General features: G+C 41.9%; 1 protein-coding gene across 4 annotated transcripts in view; it reads right to left on the reverse strand.

Moving 5' to 3' along the window:
- The window catches only part of ranbp10 (RAN binding protein 10), a 191,097-nt gene that overhangs the window by 27,782 nt on the left and 142,168 nt on the right, over positions 1 to 21,147 (reverse strand). For 2 of the 4 annotated variants that reach the window (XM_038806801.1, XM_038806799.1), the window contains 6 exons: positions 19,647 to 19,669; positions 16,448 to 16,632; positions 16,235 to 16,347; positions 12,392 to 12,500; positions 11,480 to 11,628; positions 2,143 to 2,341 (listed from right to left, as the gene is read on the reverse strand). In XM_038806801.1, coding sequence (XP_038662729.1) covers positions 2,143 to 2,341; positions 11,480 to 11,628; positions 12,392 to 12,500; positions 16,235 to 16,347; positions 16,448 to 16,632; positions 19,647 to 19,669 — 778 coding nt within the window. Of the gene's footprint in view, positions 1 to 2,142; positions 2,342 to 11,479; positions 11,629 to 12,391; positions 12,501 to 16,234; positions 16,375 to 16,447; positions 16,633 to 19,646; positions 19,670 to 21,147 lie in introns of all 4 variants that reach the window. The other 2 variants (XM_038806800.1, XM_038806797.1) reach the window with 1 other exon arrangement.

Genomic DNA, 21,147 nt, shown 5'->3' on the forward strand with positions numbered 1-21,147 from the left:
AATTTTCCAATCCACTTCAATGGGGCTTTCAGATGCAAGTCTATTGAGATGGGCACCAGTCATGAAGAACAGGCATTTTCTATCCCCAGCAAAATATACAAAGCTAGATTTATTTTTTTCTTCTACCTTCACTCAAGAGGCCTATAGCCCGATTGATCTAACATGTATGAAAACAGGCCAGACGTCTTTTTCCAATTTAGGTTGACATCTTCTTCTTTAGTGGAGGGGTAGCAGAGGGCATTTGACTAATCAAATTATTTATTATGGCCAGCAACTCACCAAGAGGAGAACCTCAGATATCAGGCCTCTTATCAATTTAATTGGGCATGCAACACTTCTTTTTAAAAAATGCTCAGATGCAGAATACTACTGGCTCCTAGGTGTTAGGAACTGATGGTAGAGTTGGGATGTATGGTGGTGGGGGGGGGGGGGGGGGGGGGGGGGGAAAGAAAGAGAGAAAGAGGTCAAGTGCAGTAGGCAGGCTCTGCAACCCCTCAAGAAGTGGTTTGCCTTGCAAATGGCAGGGCCTTGCCCCCCAGCTTTCCCAAATTTTTATTTTTAAGTTGTTTCTCCAAGGGAGCCTCAATCTCGAGGTGTCCCCAAGGACTGCGGCCTGCCTTAGTTGCACCCACCCACTGCAGAGGCTTCAGAACTGATGGTCCTGTGAATGCCTGGCAGCATCAGGCACCCATCTGTCATTCTTAATTGGATGAAGAGCCTAATATTAGGTCATCTGCAGTAAAAATCATTGATCTGGTCCTGCTGCCCAGACTGCAGGTTCAGGACTTGCTTTATGATCCAATGTTGCAAGTCCTGAAGTCGACAGGAATATTCAGCCCAGGTATCAGTGGGGAGAAAGAAGTGTACTAACGCACTAAATGCAATGACTGATTTTCCTCTTAAAACCAGCACACAAGTCACAGTCATGAAGCACAGGTAGTTTCACAGTGGTAATAAATCAAAAACAATTTAGCCTCATAAATCAATCACAGCTTTCTCTAGTACAAAGCTGCTGAGACTGGGTATGAATTGTCAAAATACACTATTGACTTGGCCAATCATTTTCTGGTTTTAACTGGGATCAGGCACATTGTACATATTGAACTGTGCTTCACAAGAGTGCACAAAGTGAAGACCAGGAAACTCTAAATCTCAGCAGGTACATATTAGAAAAACTTAGTTCAAGAATCTATATCTTTTTTATTTTCATAAATTGATTCAGCTCCAAATGTGACAAAGCTACAGCTTCCCACTATATTTGCTAATACAAAAGCAAAATTGTGGATTCTGGAAATCTGAAATAAAAAGGGAGAATGCTGGAAATATTCAGTAGGTTCAACGGCACTTGTAGAGAGAGAAAAACATAGTACTTCAGCATCATATATGTAAAATGCCAACTCTCCACATCTGCTGACAGACCGGATTATGTCCAGCATTTTCTGCTTTTATTTCAAATAGGTACTAGTTTGCCCCATAGTTCTTCTCTCCTTTTTGCTGTAATGTTTTAAAGACTGTTTTGAGTTGGAAGGCTGAAAACACAACATGATCATGACTCATACTTCACACAACACTCTTACGTCCTATAAAATGTTCTTTAGTGTCTTCCTGTACTTGACAACTGCCGATTTGATAATGAAATTCTGTTATAAAGTAGAAGACTGGTAAGATAGTACAGATTCACAAACCATCACCAGTTTGATATGTTTCAGCATTCTTCCTGCTAGGTCACAAGCTCCAACATTGTGCTGTGTAGTCACAAATGCACAGATACATCTGGAGTTTGATTTTGCAAGCATACCATAACTATCTCACATTAGTTCACACATCATTGTGATCAACATTATGCCTACAGTAGCTCCAACATTGCACTTTAGATTTGCAGAAAGAAACAGGTTGCATTTAGATAACACCATTTCACATCATAGGAGCTCAGGATCCCAGATTTATAATGACAGTCAACTTTCATTTGTATTGTTAGAAGGGATTTAACAACTTTCAACAACCTTTTGGTCACTTCACAGATCATGGAATGCAACGAACAACTAACTACCATATTAATAATTCACAAAGACACGGCCACCCCTTTTATTAAAAAATCATAAACATTTGGTATGATTGCAGTTAGGATTGCGACAGACATACCTGGTTTCCTGGTTACTTGTACTACTGTGCTGCTGGGATTTGGAAGAGTCTGTAGAATTGGACTCAGAATAGTTTACAGAAGAGGGTGAGGAAGAGGACGAAGAAGATGAAGATGAGGAACTTATAGCTGGATATTTATTGTGTACTGGTTTGCTTTTTGACGGCACAACCCCATTGCTGCAGTTTGGGCTATCTGCTCCTGCAAGGCAGAAAATACATTTTTAAGTATACAAAAAGGTGCATCTCACTAACATTCTTTAAATTGAGTTTGATCATTTTTTTTCTTTATCCTTTTAACAGTCATGGTCTGCTCCTTGATCAGTAGGCCAAGAAGATCCTTCTGACCGAAAGCCTTATCCAGCTCAATATTTATTTTTCCGCAAATGTGGAGACACATGATCAGAAATTCAGGATTAACGTGGACACCCAAGATATCTGTGTGGCATGGGGAGTGCTTCTTTGCCCGTGCAAGGCAACGATCTATGCAGTACTATAATAGCAAAACAGACCAAATCCCAAAAACTGAGAACCAAGAACACGTTGGTCTGGTGCAGAAAGATCACTGGATGAATCTTGGGCCTGATCTTCAGAACATGATTTTCAGAGTCATGTTTGCAATAAATAGAATGCTGCTCCTTATTTTTGGCAATTATAGTAGCTGGGGATCAGGGCTGTGAATACTATGTAACAAACGTGGCACCATCCTAGTCTTGGTTTGCCATCATGAAGTGGCAGAGGAAAAAAAATTGAAAAGTAATCACTGTTCCTCACTGCCATAAAATATCAATATGGTCACACTATGTTAATTGTATTATTATCTGTGTGGAGTCTGCACATTCTCCCCATGTCTGCGTGGGTTTCCTCCGGTTTCCTCCCACAAGTCCCGAAATATGTGCTGTTAGGTGATTTGGATATTCTGAATTCTCCCTCTGTGTACCCGAACAGGAATATGGCAACTCGGAGGCTTTTCACAGTAACTTCATTGCAGTGTTAATGTAAGCCTACTTGGACAATAAAGATTATTATAAATTATAAGATTAAAGATATAGTGGTGGTGGGCATAGATTTATTAAATACCTTGGAGGATATTTGAGACTTCTCAGGGCGGAAGATGACATTTGGAATGTTTCACTCTGCAAATAAATTTATTAAGTAAAAGATTTGCATTTGGTTTCCCACTTCTCCATCTGGCTATCAGTGGTCTAACATAGTAACAAAAAACGGCTGTCGAATAGTGAAGATTTTTTTTTGTTTAAAGCCAGGAGATTGTGATCAGAGTTACTTGGGCGAAGAATGGCTGGAAGCAAATGTAAATCGTCAGGCTATAATTACCCACCAATGTATGCCAAATATGAACTTTAAGACCAGTGGTGAAATGGTGGGGATGGATTACGTCCTCACTGAAGAGAAAACAAGTTGTGGCCTTGGCATTGTCATTTCCTACCAAAGTAAAATGAGTATCCAAGTATTTTGTGAGCTGGATGCCCGTCATTTGGATACTGATGAAGGTTTTAATATTCTATTGAGCTTCATGGGTCAAATTTACAAGAAAGATTATCAATAAGATGCCTATGAGGCATAGTCAGACTTGGGTAGATTTTGAAAGAGAAAGCTTCGTCCAGAGGAATATAACATGGACGTTAACAGATAGTATTAAAAAATTGCAGAAATTCAATTTGGAGAGTCCTTGTTCAGTGCTTTTGTTTAAATTGGTGCATTGTGCCAAGGTGTCGTATATGGGAAAGCTCCTGTCTTAACTGACCATATGTTTCACAGAAAGACACCCTTTGGATCAATTATCTACTGCTGTAAAAATGTTTATAGGGAACCAATAATTTCCAGTGGCCTTGATGGTGCAAATGGGATATCCTGCAAAGGATGCAGGGCTCAATGACTGTGTCCTTTCAAGATCATTCAGAGACTAGGTGCAGGCATCAGCACAATGGAAGAGTTACAGACAGAAGGAATGAGGATGAAAACACTTTTGGCAGATCTGGATATCGCAACAGATGACAGGATTAGGGTAGCAATAATAGACAAATAAACCCCAAATGCCCAAGGAACAGTTAACAGATGTGACTCAAAATACCATTATGCAATAATCAGGAGATTTGAAGCGATACATTCCAAAGTTTTAACGATCAGTCTGATGGAACTGTACTTGCCCAAAGAAGCTTTAGTCTGGTAATGAGTGTATTAGTCATAAATCTGCTTTATTGAACCATACTAGATTATGGTTGTACATTGACAACGTGTGGCACAGCTTGGTTGAAATGTTATTTTGATTCACTCAGTAGTAAATATCGAAGTAAGGTTAGAGTATGAAGGTTCTACAGGGATGACAACACATTTGAGGTCATTAAATTACTCCCTGCAAATAGCTGAAGCAAGCCATTTTACACTTTATTAGTACTCATGTAGTCTCTAGTGAGATACCCTTGCCGAGCAAGCCTTCCATGAAAAAGGCACAGATCACAGGGGCAAGGAAAGCGGAGTACAATGCGATTGCAATTGCTGACCATGCTCTGCACCCAGTGGATGTGGCTTTGAAGGAGGGGCTGGTGACGGCCGGCGTGAAGTTTGGATGCAGGGCTGCTAGTGGTCCTTTTGTGTAAAGATGGCCACAATGTTGGATGATTATGCAGAGTTCCAATAGGAATGGGGAGGTTGGTGTTGTAGGAAGCCCTGAAGGTGGTGGTGAGGGGGAGATGATTGCACATAAGGTACAGTGGGATAGGGAAGCGAGGGAAGAACTCCAGCGGTTGGTAGATGAGTTTTTGGACGTGGATGGGAAGTATTTGGAGGACTCTATCTCAGAGCGTTTGGCGAACAGGAAGCTGTTGCAGGCACAGTTTGACCTGGTGTCCACGGATAAGGCAGCATGGCAGCTGAGACAGGCTAGGGGAGCAGTTTATGAGAATGGGTAGAAGGCCAGCAGGCTGCAGGCATGCCAGATGGGACAGCAGGTGGCACCCTGGGAAATCATTCAGATACGGGAGAGGGGCGAGTTGGTTTTGGCCCCAGAGAAGGCGAATAAGAGAGTTTGAGGGGTTTTACAAAATGTTACACAGCTCGGAAACACTAGAGGATGATTCGGACAAGATTGATTTTTATGGACGGGTTGGAGTGTCCAAGGGTGGTGGAGGAGGACTGGGAGGGATTGGAAGATCTGTTGGGGCAAAGGGAGTCATGAAGGTAATTGGGAATATGCAGGCGGGAAAGGCACCGGGACAGGATGGGTTCCCGGTGGGATTTTTCTAAAACGTTCATGGACAGGTTGGTCCCGCTGCTGGGAGAAGCATTTGAGGATGTGGTGGCTCAGGGTGTGCTCCCAGAAACGATGAGTCAGGCGTCCATTTCACTCCTTTTGAATAAAGATAGGGACCCGGTGGAATGTGGGTCATACCGATCAATCTCATGTTGAACATGCTCGCAATTTCAGCAAAGGTGTTGCCGCTCAGGTTGGAGGGGTGTCTCCCGCAGGTCATCAGGGAGGATCAGATGGGATTTGTGAAGGGTAGGCAATTGTCTTCCAATGTACAGTTGAATGTGGTTCTGTCGCAGGCAGAGGGGGATGAGCAGGAAGTGATTGTGATGTTGGATGCAGGGGTATCTGTTTGCGGTGCTGGAGTGATTCGGGATAGGGCCGAAGTTTGTGTTGTGGGTTAAATTGTTGTACCAAGAGACACAGACTAATGTCCGGACAAATAATGTAAGCTCAGGCTACTGCGTCTCCGTATGCCAACGGCCTTTTGCTGTATGTCACGGATCTGGTTCTGATAATGGGGTCATAATGGGAATACTATAGTGGTTCAGAGCTTTTTCCGGATATAAACTGAATTCGAACGCAACTTCTGACTAATGTGGGGGGTTTTGCTGTTCAGGCTGACAAACTCGCATTTCAGGTGGCAAGGGATTGAGTGCAGCTTCGGAAGCTAAATTTTACACGCTTGGTGAGCAGGGTGAATGCAATCGGTTCTTTGCTGGGGTGGAAAGCATGATTTTGTCATTTATATGGGCTGGGAAGGTAGTGAGGATACGAAGGGTGGTCCTACAGAGGGACCGGCAGTCAAGGGAGTTGGGGCTGCAGAACCTGCTTTACTATTATTGGGTGGTGAATGTGGAGAGGGCGTGTCTGTGTGCGCATATGTGTGTGTGTGTGTGTGTGTGTGTGTGTGTGTGGGGGTGGGGGGGGGGGGGGGGGGGTGTATTGTGGGTGCTGGTGACAGCCCTGCTCCATTTCTCCCTGAGGAAGTTTTCGGGGAACACAGTGGTGAAGGATATGCTAAAAATATAGAGGCAGTTATGGTAGCACTTTAAAGCAAGGAGAAGGTCGAGGATGATACCGATCAGGGACAACCACATGTTTGAGCCAGCGAGGGTGGATGCCAAGGTTAAGGGGATGGGAGGATAAGGGAGAGGCAGTAATGGGAGATTTGTTCCTGGAGGGGCAGTTTGCGAGTTTGGGGGAGTGAGTGGAGAAATACAGGTTCGCGCAGCTGGAAAGCGTTCAGGTACTTGCATGGGGAAGTGGAGTAGGGGGTGTGGTGCGAGGCCTTACAGAGGGTGAATGCCATGTCATTGTGTGCAAGGCCCGGGCTCATACATTGTTGGAGGAGAGGGTGCTGTCGCTGGCCGGGTTGGAGGAGGGCAAAACTTCAGGCATCTGTGGGGAGCTGCTAGCAGAAGATGCTGCCTCATTGGAGAAGATTAAGGCGAAATGGGAGGAGGAACTAGGGGATGAAGTGGAGGAGGAGTGTGTTTGAGGCCATACGAAGGGTGAACGCCATGTCATCGTGTGCACGGCTTGGGCTCATACAACTGAAGGTGGCGCATCGGGCACACTTTCAAGGGCACGGAAGGGTTGGGTGTTTGAGGGGGTAGAAGATGAGTGCGAACGATGCGAGTGGCCCAGCAAATCACATACATATGTTCCAGGCAGGTCCTAAGTTAACCTTTGGGGTTCTTTCTTCGGCACCATGTCAGTGATCTTAGGCAGGTGTCATGTGAGAGTACCTTTAAGAAATGAGTGTTTAAGAAATGTACGTTTAAGAAATGGGTGTTTATCAGTGATGTCAGAGTGTTGGTGGAGCTGGGCTGTCTGTCAGCTTTTTACTTTCGCTTTAGGCTGTTTGCTGTACGATGTGTTTTAGTTTCGTTTTCAGAGCTGGATAGCTGCAGTCACAGCTAGAAGGGGTATTAGAGTTTCTCTCTGTAATCTAAAGAATGTAAATCGATCCGTAGGTGATTTAAAACTAATAACTGCTCTCAGTAGTGACTTTAACCAGATGTGCTTCTGTTGAAAGGATTTTTTAAAGTCCATTGGATGTTAAAAGGACAGCTTAAGAATTACTTAGTGTTGTATTCTTTGGGGGTTGTATTTGAATTAATGGTTGCTAAGATGTTCAATGCATGTTTTAAAAAGGTTAACTTGAGTTGATAGAATAAACATGGTTTTGCTTTAAAAAATACTTTTCCATTTTTGCTGTAGCACACCTGTGGAGTGGGCCGTGTACTCCCCATACCACAATCTATTAAACGTTGTGGGTCAGGTGAACTCTATGATACACTTTGGGGTTCTCCAAATCCTGGCCCATAACACAGGGAGCTGGAGCCTGGTTCCTTAGAGATCATATTTGGGGTGTTAGAGCTGCCAGAGTTGCAGACGGAAGCGGATGCAGATGTTTTAGCCTTCGCTTCGGGTTCTGCCGGAGTGGAGGTTAACTTCTCCACCCAGTGCCTCGGTGTGGCTGGGGAGCTCCTGGAATTTGTATTTGGAGAAAGTTAAATTCACGCTGAGGGGTCAATTGGGCGGTTCTGTATAAGATGGCAACCATTTGTTATGTATTTTAAAGAGCTTGGCACTGTTGGGGCTGCTCTTGTTTTTGTGTTATGTTTTTGTATTTGTATTTACATTAAAAATGTTCAATAAAAATATTTCCAAAAAAAAAACCGATCTTAACTAGTCAACCAAAATGCAAATTAACAACTGCCTTGGCATGAGTGGTCCAGACAGAGAATTCACTTCAGGTGGGTTTTTTTGGGGTGGGGGGGTCGTCCTTATCAACTGGTCAGAGAGGAATCCCAATTTACCTTCTTTGCTGTGTGACTGTCCCTCTGCCCTAATTGGATCAATTGTTTCTATAAATTTAAATGCTTTACATGCAGAAGAGCATTCATTAAGGCTGAAATAAAAGTCGGAGTGCTCCAAGGCATCGTGGAAGACCATCTGAGGTAAACCTTAATCCTGAGGATTTAATATACCATAAAAGTGACGATCATAAGAGTGGAAAAGCCCAGGTACGGTGGAGACGTATGATGGTAAGACAGTGGTCCTCCAACATGGCAGTCAAATTATGAGGGTCCATTCATCATTGTTGATAGGTATTTATTACAACTTGAACAGCTAATAGAAGGCATGCGGCACCTTGTACTTCATATTCATGTGTTTGACAATTAAGGAACAGGAGCCAGGTGGCAGTAAGCAGAATGATAGTGGCACACAGGACAGGACCATCATAGTAGGTGCAGCACGGTAGCATGGTGGCTAGCATAAATGCTTCACAGGTCCAGGGTCCCAGGTTCGATTCCCGGCTGGGTCACTGTCTGTGTGGAGTCTGCACGTCCTCCGTGTGTGTGCGTGGGTTTCCTCCGGGTGCTCCGGTTTCCTCCCACAGTCCAAAGATGTGCGGGTTAGGTGGATTGGCCATGATAAATTGCCCGTAGTGTCCTAAAAAGTAAGGTTAAAGGGGGGGGGGTTGTTGTTGGGTTACGGGTATAGGGTGGATACGTGGGTTTGAGTAGGGTGATCATTGCTCGGCACAACATTGAGGGCCGAAGGGCCTGTTCTGTGCTGTACTGTTCTATATCCAAAGGACAACTGCCTAGAGCAGACACTCTGGTGACAGAGTCAGTGAATAGAGGGGTGTGACTATTTTAGGGAGAAACAGAAGTCTTATGACCAGGAAATTTTGGCGGCTGCCAGCAAATTAAAAGGCAAATTAAGAGAGACAAAATAAAGAGTTAAATGCTTGGAAAGAATTTGGAGTCGACTCAGACAGCTAACCTTATCATATAGATGGACAGGTATGGCAAAAATCATCCCAGTAGGGACTTGAAAGGCTAAAGTGCGACTAGCGGCTCAGGAGTGACTTGATATCAAGGTTTTAGAATGGATTGCCCCATAGTGGGAAAAGAAATCCTGAAAGTTTTCTTAGCTCTCTTGACCACATATTCGTGTCAATCGATATAAAAGCCACATTTTGGCAGGGAAAGAAAATTCAGAATTGTTTCCAGAACAGCTGAAAGAGGCAAGCGATGGAGAAAGCAAGTTGTGGAAATTAAACAAATGCATTTATGGATTGAATGAGGCGTTGAGGGTATATTATTTATTGGTTAGATTCATCTTGCTGAAAGTAAGCTGTATTCAACTGGAAACAGTTCCAGCAATGTTCTACTGGTACCACAAAGGGAAGCTCTTAGGCACCTTTATGATTTGTGTGCATGATTTTCTATGGGGAGATTCTATGGAATTAGAGCAATCCATTATAAGATTAAAGGAGAATTCAAGATTGGAAGTCAGGCTTTAGGGGGTGGGGTCTTTCAATGTATACGTTTGGGGTAAATTGAAAAAAACAAACTTAACTATAAAAATCTTTTTTGTATCTTTTAAAATGTTGTCACAGAAAGTTGTTAGATCTAAAGAAGAAGCAGAGCAGTTAAGAGGCTTGACTGGGTAATTGAATTGGCTATGCTCTCAAACAAGGCCAGTTTATGTATTGGTACTAAGTATTATGAAGAAACACACTACAGTTGGAGATGTTTTAAGGGCAAATAAAACATTCTAAAAATTAATACAGAGAGATGCACATCAAGTTTCCAGCCTGGGGGGGACCTAAAGGATGTGAAATTAGTCAATTTTAGTGACACTTGTCATGTCAATCTTCTAGCTGGTGTAGAACTGCTGCCTTTATATATTTATTTGGTGAGGGAAATGGAAAATGCTGTCATTTGGCCTGGGAAGCTAAGAAAATAAAAGGATGGTCAAAAATACTTTAGTTGAGTAAAGTTTGAGGTCTGTAGGTCTGTACTTATTGGAGTTTAGAAGGATGAGGGGGGGATCTTATTGAAACCTACAGGATACGGAGAGGTCTGGATAGAGTGGACGTGAAGAAGATGTTTCCACTTGTAGGAAAAACTAGAACCAGCGGGCACAATCTCAGACTAAAGGGACGATTCTTTAAAACTGAGATATGGAGGAATTTCTTCAGCCAGAGGGTGGTGAATCTGTGGAACTCTTTGCTGCAGAAGGCTGTGGAGGCCAAATCACCGAGTATCTTTAAGACAGAGATTGATAGGTTCTTGATTAATAAGGGGATCAGGGGTTATGGGGAGAAGGCAAGAGAATGGGGATGAGAAATATATCAGCCATGATTGAATGGCAGAGCAGACTCGATGGGCCAAGTGGCCAAATTCTGCTCCCATGTCTTATGGTCTTATAGTTGCAGTAACACTGGCTCTTGTAGAAAGAAGCAACAGTTATGGGGTTTTACTTGTCAAATATTTGAGGGGAAATTCTATATAAAGAGTTTTTATGAGAATAGTTTATCCATTGAATGTTACATCGATAATTGTTCCCTATGGGATAATGTACATTCAACAAAAGGTGTGACTGAAAAAAAGGTAAGGATCGACCTTGCTAGTGTAGAAATGCTAGGAAAAAAATTAATCTCCAAGATAAACTGGTTGATGCAGGTCATCAATTGTTTTACAAAATGCTTCCACAAGTGACTATTGGAAGTCCCAAAAGAGGGACAAATTGCATTATGATGTGGTGTGCAGAATATGGAATGTAGTTTTATTTTTGTTCTCTTTTCTGTGATTTGTTTTGAAGTACTATTTATATTGTAAATTTTGATTTCCAAAAGGGAATTTGTGTGGCTCTGTGGCACAATAGACAGTGCTTGGACGTCTGGTCAATGGCAGATAAGACATTCAAAAGGTTGTGGATTCGGGTCTCACGAGAGTCAGACTTTTTGATTTTTGTTACAGTGCTCCTTTAAGGGGCTGTTAATTTCTTTTGCTGCTGGAGAGGTTTCTTGGATATTGGGCATTGGTTAAGGAGACAAACATTTGTAATGTTGAATCCTGTAAATAAATTTGTATGAATAAAGATTGGTATCTGGCTTCCTACTTCACTATCTGGTTAGCAGAAATTTAATAAATACCATTATTTAGGCAGATTGCCCATGTGTTCAAACCTCCGAAACACCAATGCATATAGAGTTTAAATAACAAATTGCCTGAACTGAAGGGCAGAAATGGATCAGTACTATACCTGCATTGTTCAGGTGAGAGTTACTGGTTCCATGCCTAGGGCTCATGTTGGGTGATCCAGGGTAGCTATCTTGGGACTTGGGGCTACGGGCACTGAAACAGCGCACTTCACTGTCTGTACCATTCACCATTTCCACAAACTGCCGACACCTACACAAAATTAGCAAAGAGTAATCCCTGAGCAAAACCAAATAACAGACAGCATGAAAGAATCAAAATAAATCGAAAACATCCCAAGAGTGATTTTAAAGTGCCAGTTGTTTACAAATGATGCAGTAGACAATAATGCCAAGGGAACAGAAGTGGTTCTTTGGATGTCCAAGACCACTTGTTGAAACAGGCAGGAAAGCTACATGCACATGAAAATCAGAGTCCTACCCAGGCTAACCCCATTTGTAATTTTTCAAGTATAAATGAGCAGAACATGTGCGAGGTGCACAACTATTTCTACCAGGTGGTGAGCAACTTAACTGTTGTTCCAATTAAAAACCGCTAGACTATGCTCTTTAAAAACTCTGCCCGATTTTTGAGAAACCAGAAGACCATAAATGCTCCACCTAGCCCACTAAGTACTGTTCCATGCTGCTATGCAGACTCTATTCCTGCGCACTTTACCCCAACACCTCCAAGCATTACTATAAATTCCAGCTCCGATCATCCATGGAGTAGCCAGATTTCCCACACTCTGTTCATCAAGCTGCCCTGTTCATACTTAACGGACATTGACCAGCTCAGACTGCATTCTAATGGCCCGAAGTTGAAAATCATTTGTGCCTCCCAGTAAGTCCATCAGGCATGCACCATAGATGTACTTTCAGCAATGAGCCCGCTTTTGGCTGAAACCACAACCTCCCCTGTCCACATGCCATCTTCAATCAAATGCATTGCAAATCTGGTGTACGAATTTACTTACTTTAACATGAAGAGCAAGTTTGGGTTACGCTCAAGCAGCCCGGGATATAGTTGCTGTGTTGCTTCTATAGCTTCACCCACTCTCCCTGCTAAAACTAGCTTCTGTATTCCTGAAAGAGAGAAGGCGATGACTGCAATTACTGATTAAGCCCAATTTCATTCTTTTCATTTTTGTTTAAAAATCTTTCTAAAATGTTGGAACATTAGTGACCACATCCAGTCTTGTACCGCAGGAGAGACAGAACCGCTTGGTCAGAAACTGCTGTTTGGAAACCATTCCCACTTCAAATGAATTGAGCAATGAAACGTGACTACTCAGACTAAAAAGGATTTGTTTAAATCCCAGCTTTCAACTTTCAAACAATTTTAAAGACGTTTGTTTTGCACCAACAATTTCCACTAATTTTTATGAAAAATAGGAAAGTATTTCACAGGTAACTGATTACTTCTACATTGTGGTTATTGGTATTATGTACGCAAACACAGAAGCTAGTTTGCATACAGTAAGAACAGCAGTGATAAATGGCTAGTTAATCTGAGCTGGCTGAGGGATGAATGATGGTCAGAACACCAAGGAGAACTCCCTACTCTTCCATAAATACATAGAAATTGAATATTCTGCATCCACCTACAGGAGGAACATAGGAACAAAAGGATGCTATTTAGCCATTTAATGAGATCAAGGCTGCATAACTCCATAAACCCACCATTGCCTTATATGCATTAATATCTTTGGTTAACATATCTCCATCAATCTCAAATTTAAATTTAACAATTGACCTAGCATTAATTGTCATTTGCAGAAGGGAGTTCCAAATCCAACATGCTTAACATCACTCTGGCTCTAGTATTTAAAGACTGTGGCGCCTAGTCCAAATCTCCTCAACCACTGGAAATAGTTCTCTAACTACTGTATCTATTCCACTAAGTATCTTGAAAATCTTTGATCAAATCACTTCCACATTTCCAGGGAATATAGCCCTAGTCTGAGTTTGTGTAATCTCTCCTTTGTTAATTAATCCTTGGATTACATGCATCATCCTGGCAAATCTCTAGATTTAGCAGAATGCCCAGAACTGCTCATAATACTCCAGGTGCAATCTAATCCAAGCATTGTCAAACTCAGGGGTGCGACCTACGGGCAGGTGTCGGGAGGGTCACGGAGCCATCTGTCGCGGCACTCCCGATTGCTCAAATCCGCACGCAACAGCCGGCTTTTAACTATGCTGGCTGCAAGCGGCCTTCAAAATGGCCACCAACATAAAAAAATTCGGCTGCACTGCACATGCAGACCCGATCATCGGTGCGCATGCGCAAAACTATGTGCATCGATGATCGGGCACGCATGCGCAGTGCGGCCGCATTAGCGGTAGTGGTTGCAGCCTTTTATTTTTACAAGTTCGGGAGGCCAAAGGGACCACTGGGGCCAAAGGGACCCAAAACCATTTCCTCCATTTTTGTCAGCACCAAAATCGGCCGGCGTGAGCCGCGAAGGTTGGCCGGCATAGGCCGCGAAGGTTAGTCGGTTGGTAAAAATGGGTCCCCAGAACAAAAGTTTGAAAACACTGATCTAATCAGGGCCGTAGCATGATTTTTACCCCATTGTATTCTCGTCCTCTAGATATAAAGACCAGCATTCTTTGGTTTTGGATTATTTTCTGTACTTGTTCATGGCGTTTTAGCAAGTGCCTGGACCTCAATCTCTTTGGACCTCCACTGTTTTTAGCTTTGCGTCATTTGGAAAATGTTCAAAAAACCCACGCAGACACGGGGAGAACGTGCAGACTCCGCACAGATCGTGACCCAAGCCGGGAATCAAACCTGGGACCCTGGAGCTGCGAAGCAACTGTGCTAACCACTGTGCTACCGTGCTGCCCATCTATCTTTGTCATTGGCAAGCTTGTATATGTGGCATTCATCAAAGTCATTTTTATGGCAAGTAGTTGAGACCCAATAGACTATGTGACATTACAAATACAAATCACATGCTGCTAATTAGAGTAGTGCCAATACCCTTTTCCTGCCACTCAGTCAATTTCCTAACCAGATCAATAATTAACCCTGCATTCCTTGGGATCCTTTAGTTAACAATTCCTTATCAGGAACGTTATCAAATGCTTTCTGGATGTCCGTGTAAATAACATCCAGAGATTTTTCCATGTCCATTACTTCTTCAAAACATTTATCAAGCTCGCCATGCAGGACCTATCTGTCACTGAATTCATGCTGATTCTCTCTGATCAGCTGAAAAATGTCACAATGTCCAGTCACTCTCTCCTTAACCATAGACTATTAAATTCCCAGCAGATGTTAGATCAACTCCCTGGTCTCCCAATCTTGCTTTTCTTAATCAGATATTCAGTGCCTTAATTTGATGTATAATATGAAAGACAGCAACTCTGACAACAAAATATTCCCAAGTACTACGCTGAAGTGGTTGCATGGATTAGGTGCTCAAATCTTAGAATGGCACTGAAAAGATAAGTTTCTGACTCAGAATGAAACTGGGTATCACTGAACCAAACCGACACTGGTAGCAGAAATTCTTCTTTACCTGTTCAGAGTAGCAAGGTGTTTTTAAGTAAGTCAAGACTTAAAGCAGCTGTTTTAAATTGCCACTTCTCAATCCACCTATAGTTATGGAAATAGAAGGCTAGACTGAGTTTTGCGGCTGCAAAAGGCGGACAATATCTCCTGGTTTAGGTTACTAACCAAAAGCAAAGCTATATAACACTCAGAGGCAACTGGAACCAAAATAATGGATTGAAGACACGCAGGTGGGTCAGTTATTCATTGCCCAAAGCAGGAAAACATTATACAAGGCTAAACAGCCATTTTGTGAAGGTTTGTTTTTAGAAGCATGGTAGACTCCATCAGTCAACTGCAGACTCCAACAGACAGCTCAACTTCATTGTTTAAACAGTCCATGCTGTAGCTTTATTTTGATGTGAATATTTCAAATAGCTCTTTGGTCATACAAATGTGTAATATTCACAAGGCACCTGCCTATTTAGTTGCTTCCAGCACGTGACTTCACTTTCTCCTATTTCATTCTTATAGCCTGTATTGTACTTCGTATCCTTTCCCTTTACTAGAAATATAGAAATCAAGTGAAAACATTAAACTCATCTAAAAAGGGTTGGTAAAATCAGCACGATCTGATTATATTTTCCAATTCCAGGAAGTGAAAACTATTCTATGAGGTTTGCTTTGTGGCAAGACCGATGTAAAGGAGATAGAAAGTTCTTATTGATTCAAACGATAGAATTTATATTTTCCACCGCTTGATTTTTTTTCTTCCCCCTTTCACCCAGAACACCTTCATGCTATGGTGCGACTCAATGGTCCCCAACAGCCTTCAGTACTTTACTCAACTGGTCAGTCATCATGTAACGTGGAGAAGATTTCCAACTTGCTGCCATGGGGTAGAACTGATATTGCTGTTCAGGTGCTTATTATGGAAACTAGCAAGAGTTCAATTTTTGTTGCTTTTTAGAACAATACTAGTTTTACTCTTGGGTGGCAAGTTGAAAATCTATCCACATGCCAGCAGACTGTTTTACTGTAGAAAACACTACAGCAACCATTTTCATTGGAAAGCGGGGCCACCGAATATGGATGTTTGGCTGGTCTTGTTCACTTTTGTGGCTGTAGCCTAGAGGTGTACAGGCTGAAGTATCGCTAATGCCACCTTGGCTATAATTAGATAATTCAGCCGTTGGAATCTTTTTAATTTGTATGGCTCAGCTCCATACTGGGCAGTGCAGATAGCAACTGAGACAGCAGGGACTTAAAAATAGAAATTTCAAAATGTTACACACATACACATCACTGCCAGACTTACGCTGCCTGTTTTTGATTGAACTCTGCTCCTCTTGAATGGTCTGCCCTGTTGCTCTGGCAAAGGCAGTTGCTGTTGCACAGTACCCATGATGCACCAGGTATGACGACACCATGCTATAAAACAAATTCTCACATAATGAGCTAGTTTAAATGTGGTACCAAAGCGATCAGCTAACCCTCTTACATATGATAGGCAAGGAGCAGCATTTCTTACTTTTGCATCATCGTCTGCCACTCCCCTAATCTGTCTCCTATGGGAAATCGTTCAATTGTGCCATGAATCTTTGCCCTCCACTCACGCATGTAATCTTCTATGTCAAACACAAATGGCTGCTGCCCAAAGTTGGCATCTACTATCTCGCCTGGCGTTTGAAGTCCCACAGTTGGATACAGGTTAGGCTGAAAGACAAAAATATTGTCACTCCTCAATTCAACATTAATACCTCAAAGACAAATGGAGTCAGCAAATCAATCAATTTGTCAAAATAATTTTCTGGGTATGAAATTCAACTTGTTCAAAATGTGCGGTAGCGAATTGGCCATTTATTCATTAAACACCCTACATAATTCCATTAACTTTTATCACAGGCCTTTTTTAATTATATCTACCAAAGAAGAATTTCCCCCTTCTTTCTCTTTTCTTGTAAATGCTTCCAATCAAATAAGGCAACCTGGACAGCGCATGTCAGGATCCCACCACTTTAGCATTGCAGACACTAGGCAGTAGTCGGGCACCATTTACAAGCATTCTTGCACATGTTCGGTATTTTAAGTAAACAATTTTAAAATTTAAAAGAATCATTTGCACAACTATCTTTCTGTTCACACATAAAAGGACATCTTGGAAACACGGTGGCAAAGTGACTCTTCAGATGATACAGCAACAACTTGTATTCACAAAGTGCCTTTAAGATAATAAAATGTCCCAAGGCACTTTGCGCAGCAGCATCATAAAGCAAAATTTGACACCAAGTCACATAAAGTTATACATTCCATTGGTGCTACTTCTGGATTGTTTGGGTTGGCTGCAGACTCTGTAGCTACTTAAATATAATTTGGGGCAGATGATAATGTATACTCAATGTATGCAAACTGCACTGACACAAACACATGAACCGCACTAGACTTCAGTTAATTAAGTTTTGGTTTCAAAATATCAAACCAGACAATGTCATCCCCATTAACAAGAACCATTGGTAAAGTATCAGGGCTTGATTCAGAAATCAACAACTTTCAAACGCTGCTACGTTTTTTTCCCCACTGAAGAATTCCAATTCCTTGTAGCGAGCATACATTATCTGCAAGACCTCAAAAGTCTAAGTTAGCTTCCCAGCTAACTCAATGTAAACTGAGCCACACAAGACAAGGAAACGCCTATGATTTTGCGGAATCTACTGATGGAATTCCAATGACTGTTAGTCTGAGTATCTGCTAGGAGCGTGGCGGTAGAGCAAAAGGGACATCAACTCGGGTTTCAGCTCAACACCATCAGGTGAAATTTGCTAAAAGGTATGTCATAATAGATAACAATTTTAATAGGGGATGTGTAGTGACAATTATGTATATAACTAGATTAGTCTAAATGGAGATTGGATTCTCCGCCCTGTGCCTCAGCGTGCCGGGGGGGACCTGCTGGAGTTCCTAACAAGTAAAGTTCGAGTTGAGGGGGATGGAGGGGTTCGGAAAATTTATGGACCTTCAAGCGGCTATTGGATAGGTACTTGGATTAGGGTAGAATAAGGGAGTGTAGGTTAACTTCTTAAGGGCAGCACGGTAGCATTGTGGATAGCACAATTGCTTCACAGCTCCAGGGTCCCAAGTTCGATTTCGACTTGGGTCACTGTCTGTGTGGAGTCTGCATATCCTCCCCGTGACTGCGTGGGTTTCCTCCGGGTACTCCGGTTTCCTCCCACAGTCCAAAGATGTGCAGGTTGGGTGGATTGGCCATGAAAAATTGTCCAAAATTCTATGATTAACCTAGGACAAAAGTTCGGCGCAACATCGTGGGCCGAAGGGCCTGTTCTGTGCTGTATTTCTCTATATCTCTATATCTCACCTCATGGGTCTTGTTCATCATGGCATTTTCACAAATTGGATGACATTGAACATGAGGAGTGGGGGTTGGGATGTATAAATTAATGACGATTCTTTTTCATTGGTGTTTTGTATGCATAATATTGGGAGCTGTTTGAGGGTGGGTAGGATGAGGGGATTGTTGGCTCGGGGATTGCCATTGTATTTGTTGCTATTGTTAATTATTTGTTGTTATAAATAGGATGAAAATGTGAAAAAGGAGAATAGAAATATTTATAAAAGCGACATCTCCAACAACGGCTAGCAATAATAATAATAGTGATTATTAAATAAAAGTAATACCCAAAATGATAACAATAATTACTCAAATGAAAGGTTTACTACTGTCTTTTCTGTTTTGTTGTTGCGGAGTAAACATTAGAACAGAACTTACTTTTGAAATAAAATCCTCATTAGAATTAAAATATCACAAGTACGGTCAATATTTCCATGCAATGGAAAAGTGAAACTCTCATGCCCTAAGCAGCATAAAATCTTAGTCAACATTGGTCCAAATTTTGTAGTCAGTGGCAGTGATGGTGGTTGTTGCTGACCTTGGAAGAAAGCTGCCCATTAAGATTCAGTGGTTCCTGTGACATGGATTTGATCTCCCCTGACTTAAATTTCAGTTTGGCATCAGCTAGTAGAGGTCAACAGCATCCAGCAATAGTGATATCATAACGTAGGCTAATGAGCACATCAGAATTAAGAATTCTCAAAGGCATCAAACCAGGAAATATAAAGCTTTGATCAACAGTTAAAGATTGGGGTATACACTTGGGATTACGGGCAAAGTTGAAACATCAAACAAATTTTTTGGAAATAATTACAAAATTTTTGATCATAATGGGGAAATTTGACATTCCACAAACAAAATTAGTTTTACAGGAGCATAAAGATTGTTCAGCAGTAATTATGACTTAATACACACTATTAAAAAACCACTTACATCTCATTCAACAAGAAAAAAAACTTCCAAGAATTTTTAAAGCAAGTGTAAAAAGTGGAAAGAATCTCAACAGCACACCCCATGGAGGAGTGGCAAATCAATGACAGCAGCTTTTGGATTTGTGTGTTTAACTGTGCAGGTGTAGTCACCAGATGTTGCTGTTTGTTTTACAGAGGAATGATGGCATACACTGGCAGTTTTGCCATTATTATAACTGGAGTATCAGGGACAGTATTTAAAAAAAAACTTTTTAAAAAAAAAAACACATCAAAAACACATCCTCTGCAACCTTGGACCCAACTTTCACAACAAATTGCTTCTGGTATAGATGTTATTTACAGAACATTTTTATTAGGTTTCAGGACGAGGGAAAACAGTTATTTATACTTACAGGCAGGTCTGTGAATGCTATTCCTGTAAAATAAATCCAAAGCACCAATTAATAGTTTTAAAAGCAACAACTACTCAGTAGCTGGGATAGCATGTAATCTCGCAGTAAATAGATTCTGCATTGCAGATCTCATTACAATTGCATCAGAGAGTATTGTCACAAGGTGGCGCACTTGAACCCTTATATACAGGCCCTGTGTACAACTAAATTCATCCTTTATGACACTAATCCAAAGAGTTGATGAGTCACACAGTACAGAAGAGGCCCTTCAGCCCATCGATCTGCACTGATGAAACTATACTAAATCTACACTAATCGCACTTTCAATCAGTTGGCATTTTCAGTGCTCATCCACGTAGTTTTTAAAGATTGTAAGATTTCCCGTCTCTACTACCCTCCCAGGCAGTGCATTCCAGACTCCCACCTTCTCCTCAAATCCCCTCTAAACCTCCCGCCCCTCACCGCAATATCGTGCCCCCTTGTTATTGACCCTTTAACTTAAGGGGAATAGCTGTTTCCTATCCATACCCCTCAATCAGGTCCCTCCTCAGTATTCTCTGCCCGAAAGAAAACCCAAGCTTATCCAGTCTCTCTTCACAGTTTAAATGCTCCTACCCAGGTAACATCCTGGTGAATCTCCTCTGCATTCCCTCCAATGCAATCACTTCCTTCCTCTAGTGAGGGGCATATTACTTTACTTTCTTTTGCACTTTTGCAATTCTTTCTGTATTAAAAATTGTTTTTCATTGTAAGGCAGAGAGTATTAGAGCGGTGGTAAATACAGCAGAAATGGGATGCAACCATTCACCCACAGTCCTGCCCCTCATTATTGCCCCTCATGGATCCACTCTGCGGTGTGAAGGGAATGTTCCCCTCTAAGGGGAGGTGCTGGTGTCCTCCTCAGTCACCAGCCAGCATCCATTTGGCTGCCAATCCAGAATAATAAAAGCATGGTATTGGGTATTTTACAGCTCCAACAAATAATGTCCCTGCTCCTGTAATCTATGCCACAACGTACTGAAGTGAGATGTGTCTCTATTTTTAAAGGGTGCACATTCCCTACCAGGTAATATCTGTAAAATTGTCTATCTACAACAATTTTTTTGGCAGCTTAGCTTAGAGAAACATGTGAATTTTAATTGTTTCTGTCAGACTAAAACAAATCACACACCAATTGGCTGACTAGAAGTCAACTCATCCTTCACTTCACTTATACACAAATTAATCCAGAGGAAATGGATAGAATCCTACAATCTTATGCATACTTTCTGGACTATAAATATATATTAGCAGGCTAGCACCCAATACCATGCTGTTATTATTCTGGATTGGCAGCTAAATGGATGCTGGCTGGTGACTGAGGAGGACACCAGCACCTCCCCTTAGAGGGGAACATTCCCTTCACACCACAGAGTGGATCCATGAGGGGCAATAATGAGGGGCAGGACTGTGGGTGAATGGTTACATCCCATTTCTGCTGTATTTACTACCGCTCTAATAC

Source organism: Scyliorhinus canicula, chromosome 9 (assembly GCF_902713615.1).
Source record: "Scyliorhinus canicula chromosome 9, sScyCan1.1, whole genome shotgun sequence".
Classification (NCBI taxonomy): domain Eukaryota; kingdom Metazoa; phylum Chordata; class Chondrichthyes; order Carcharhiniformes; family Scyliorhinidae; genus Scyliorhinus; species Scyliorhinus canicula.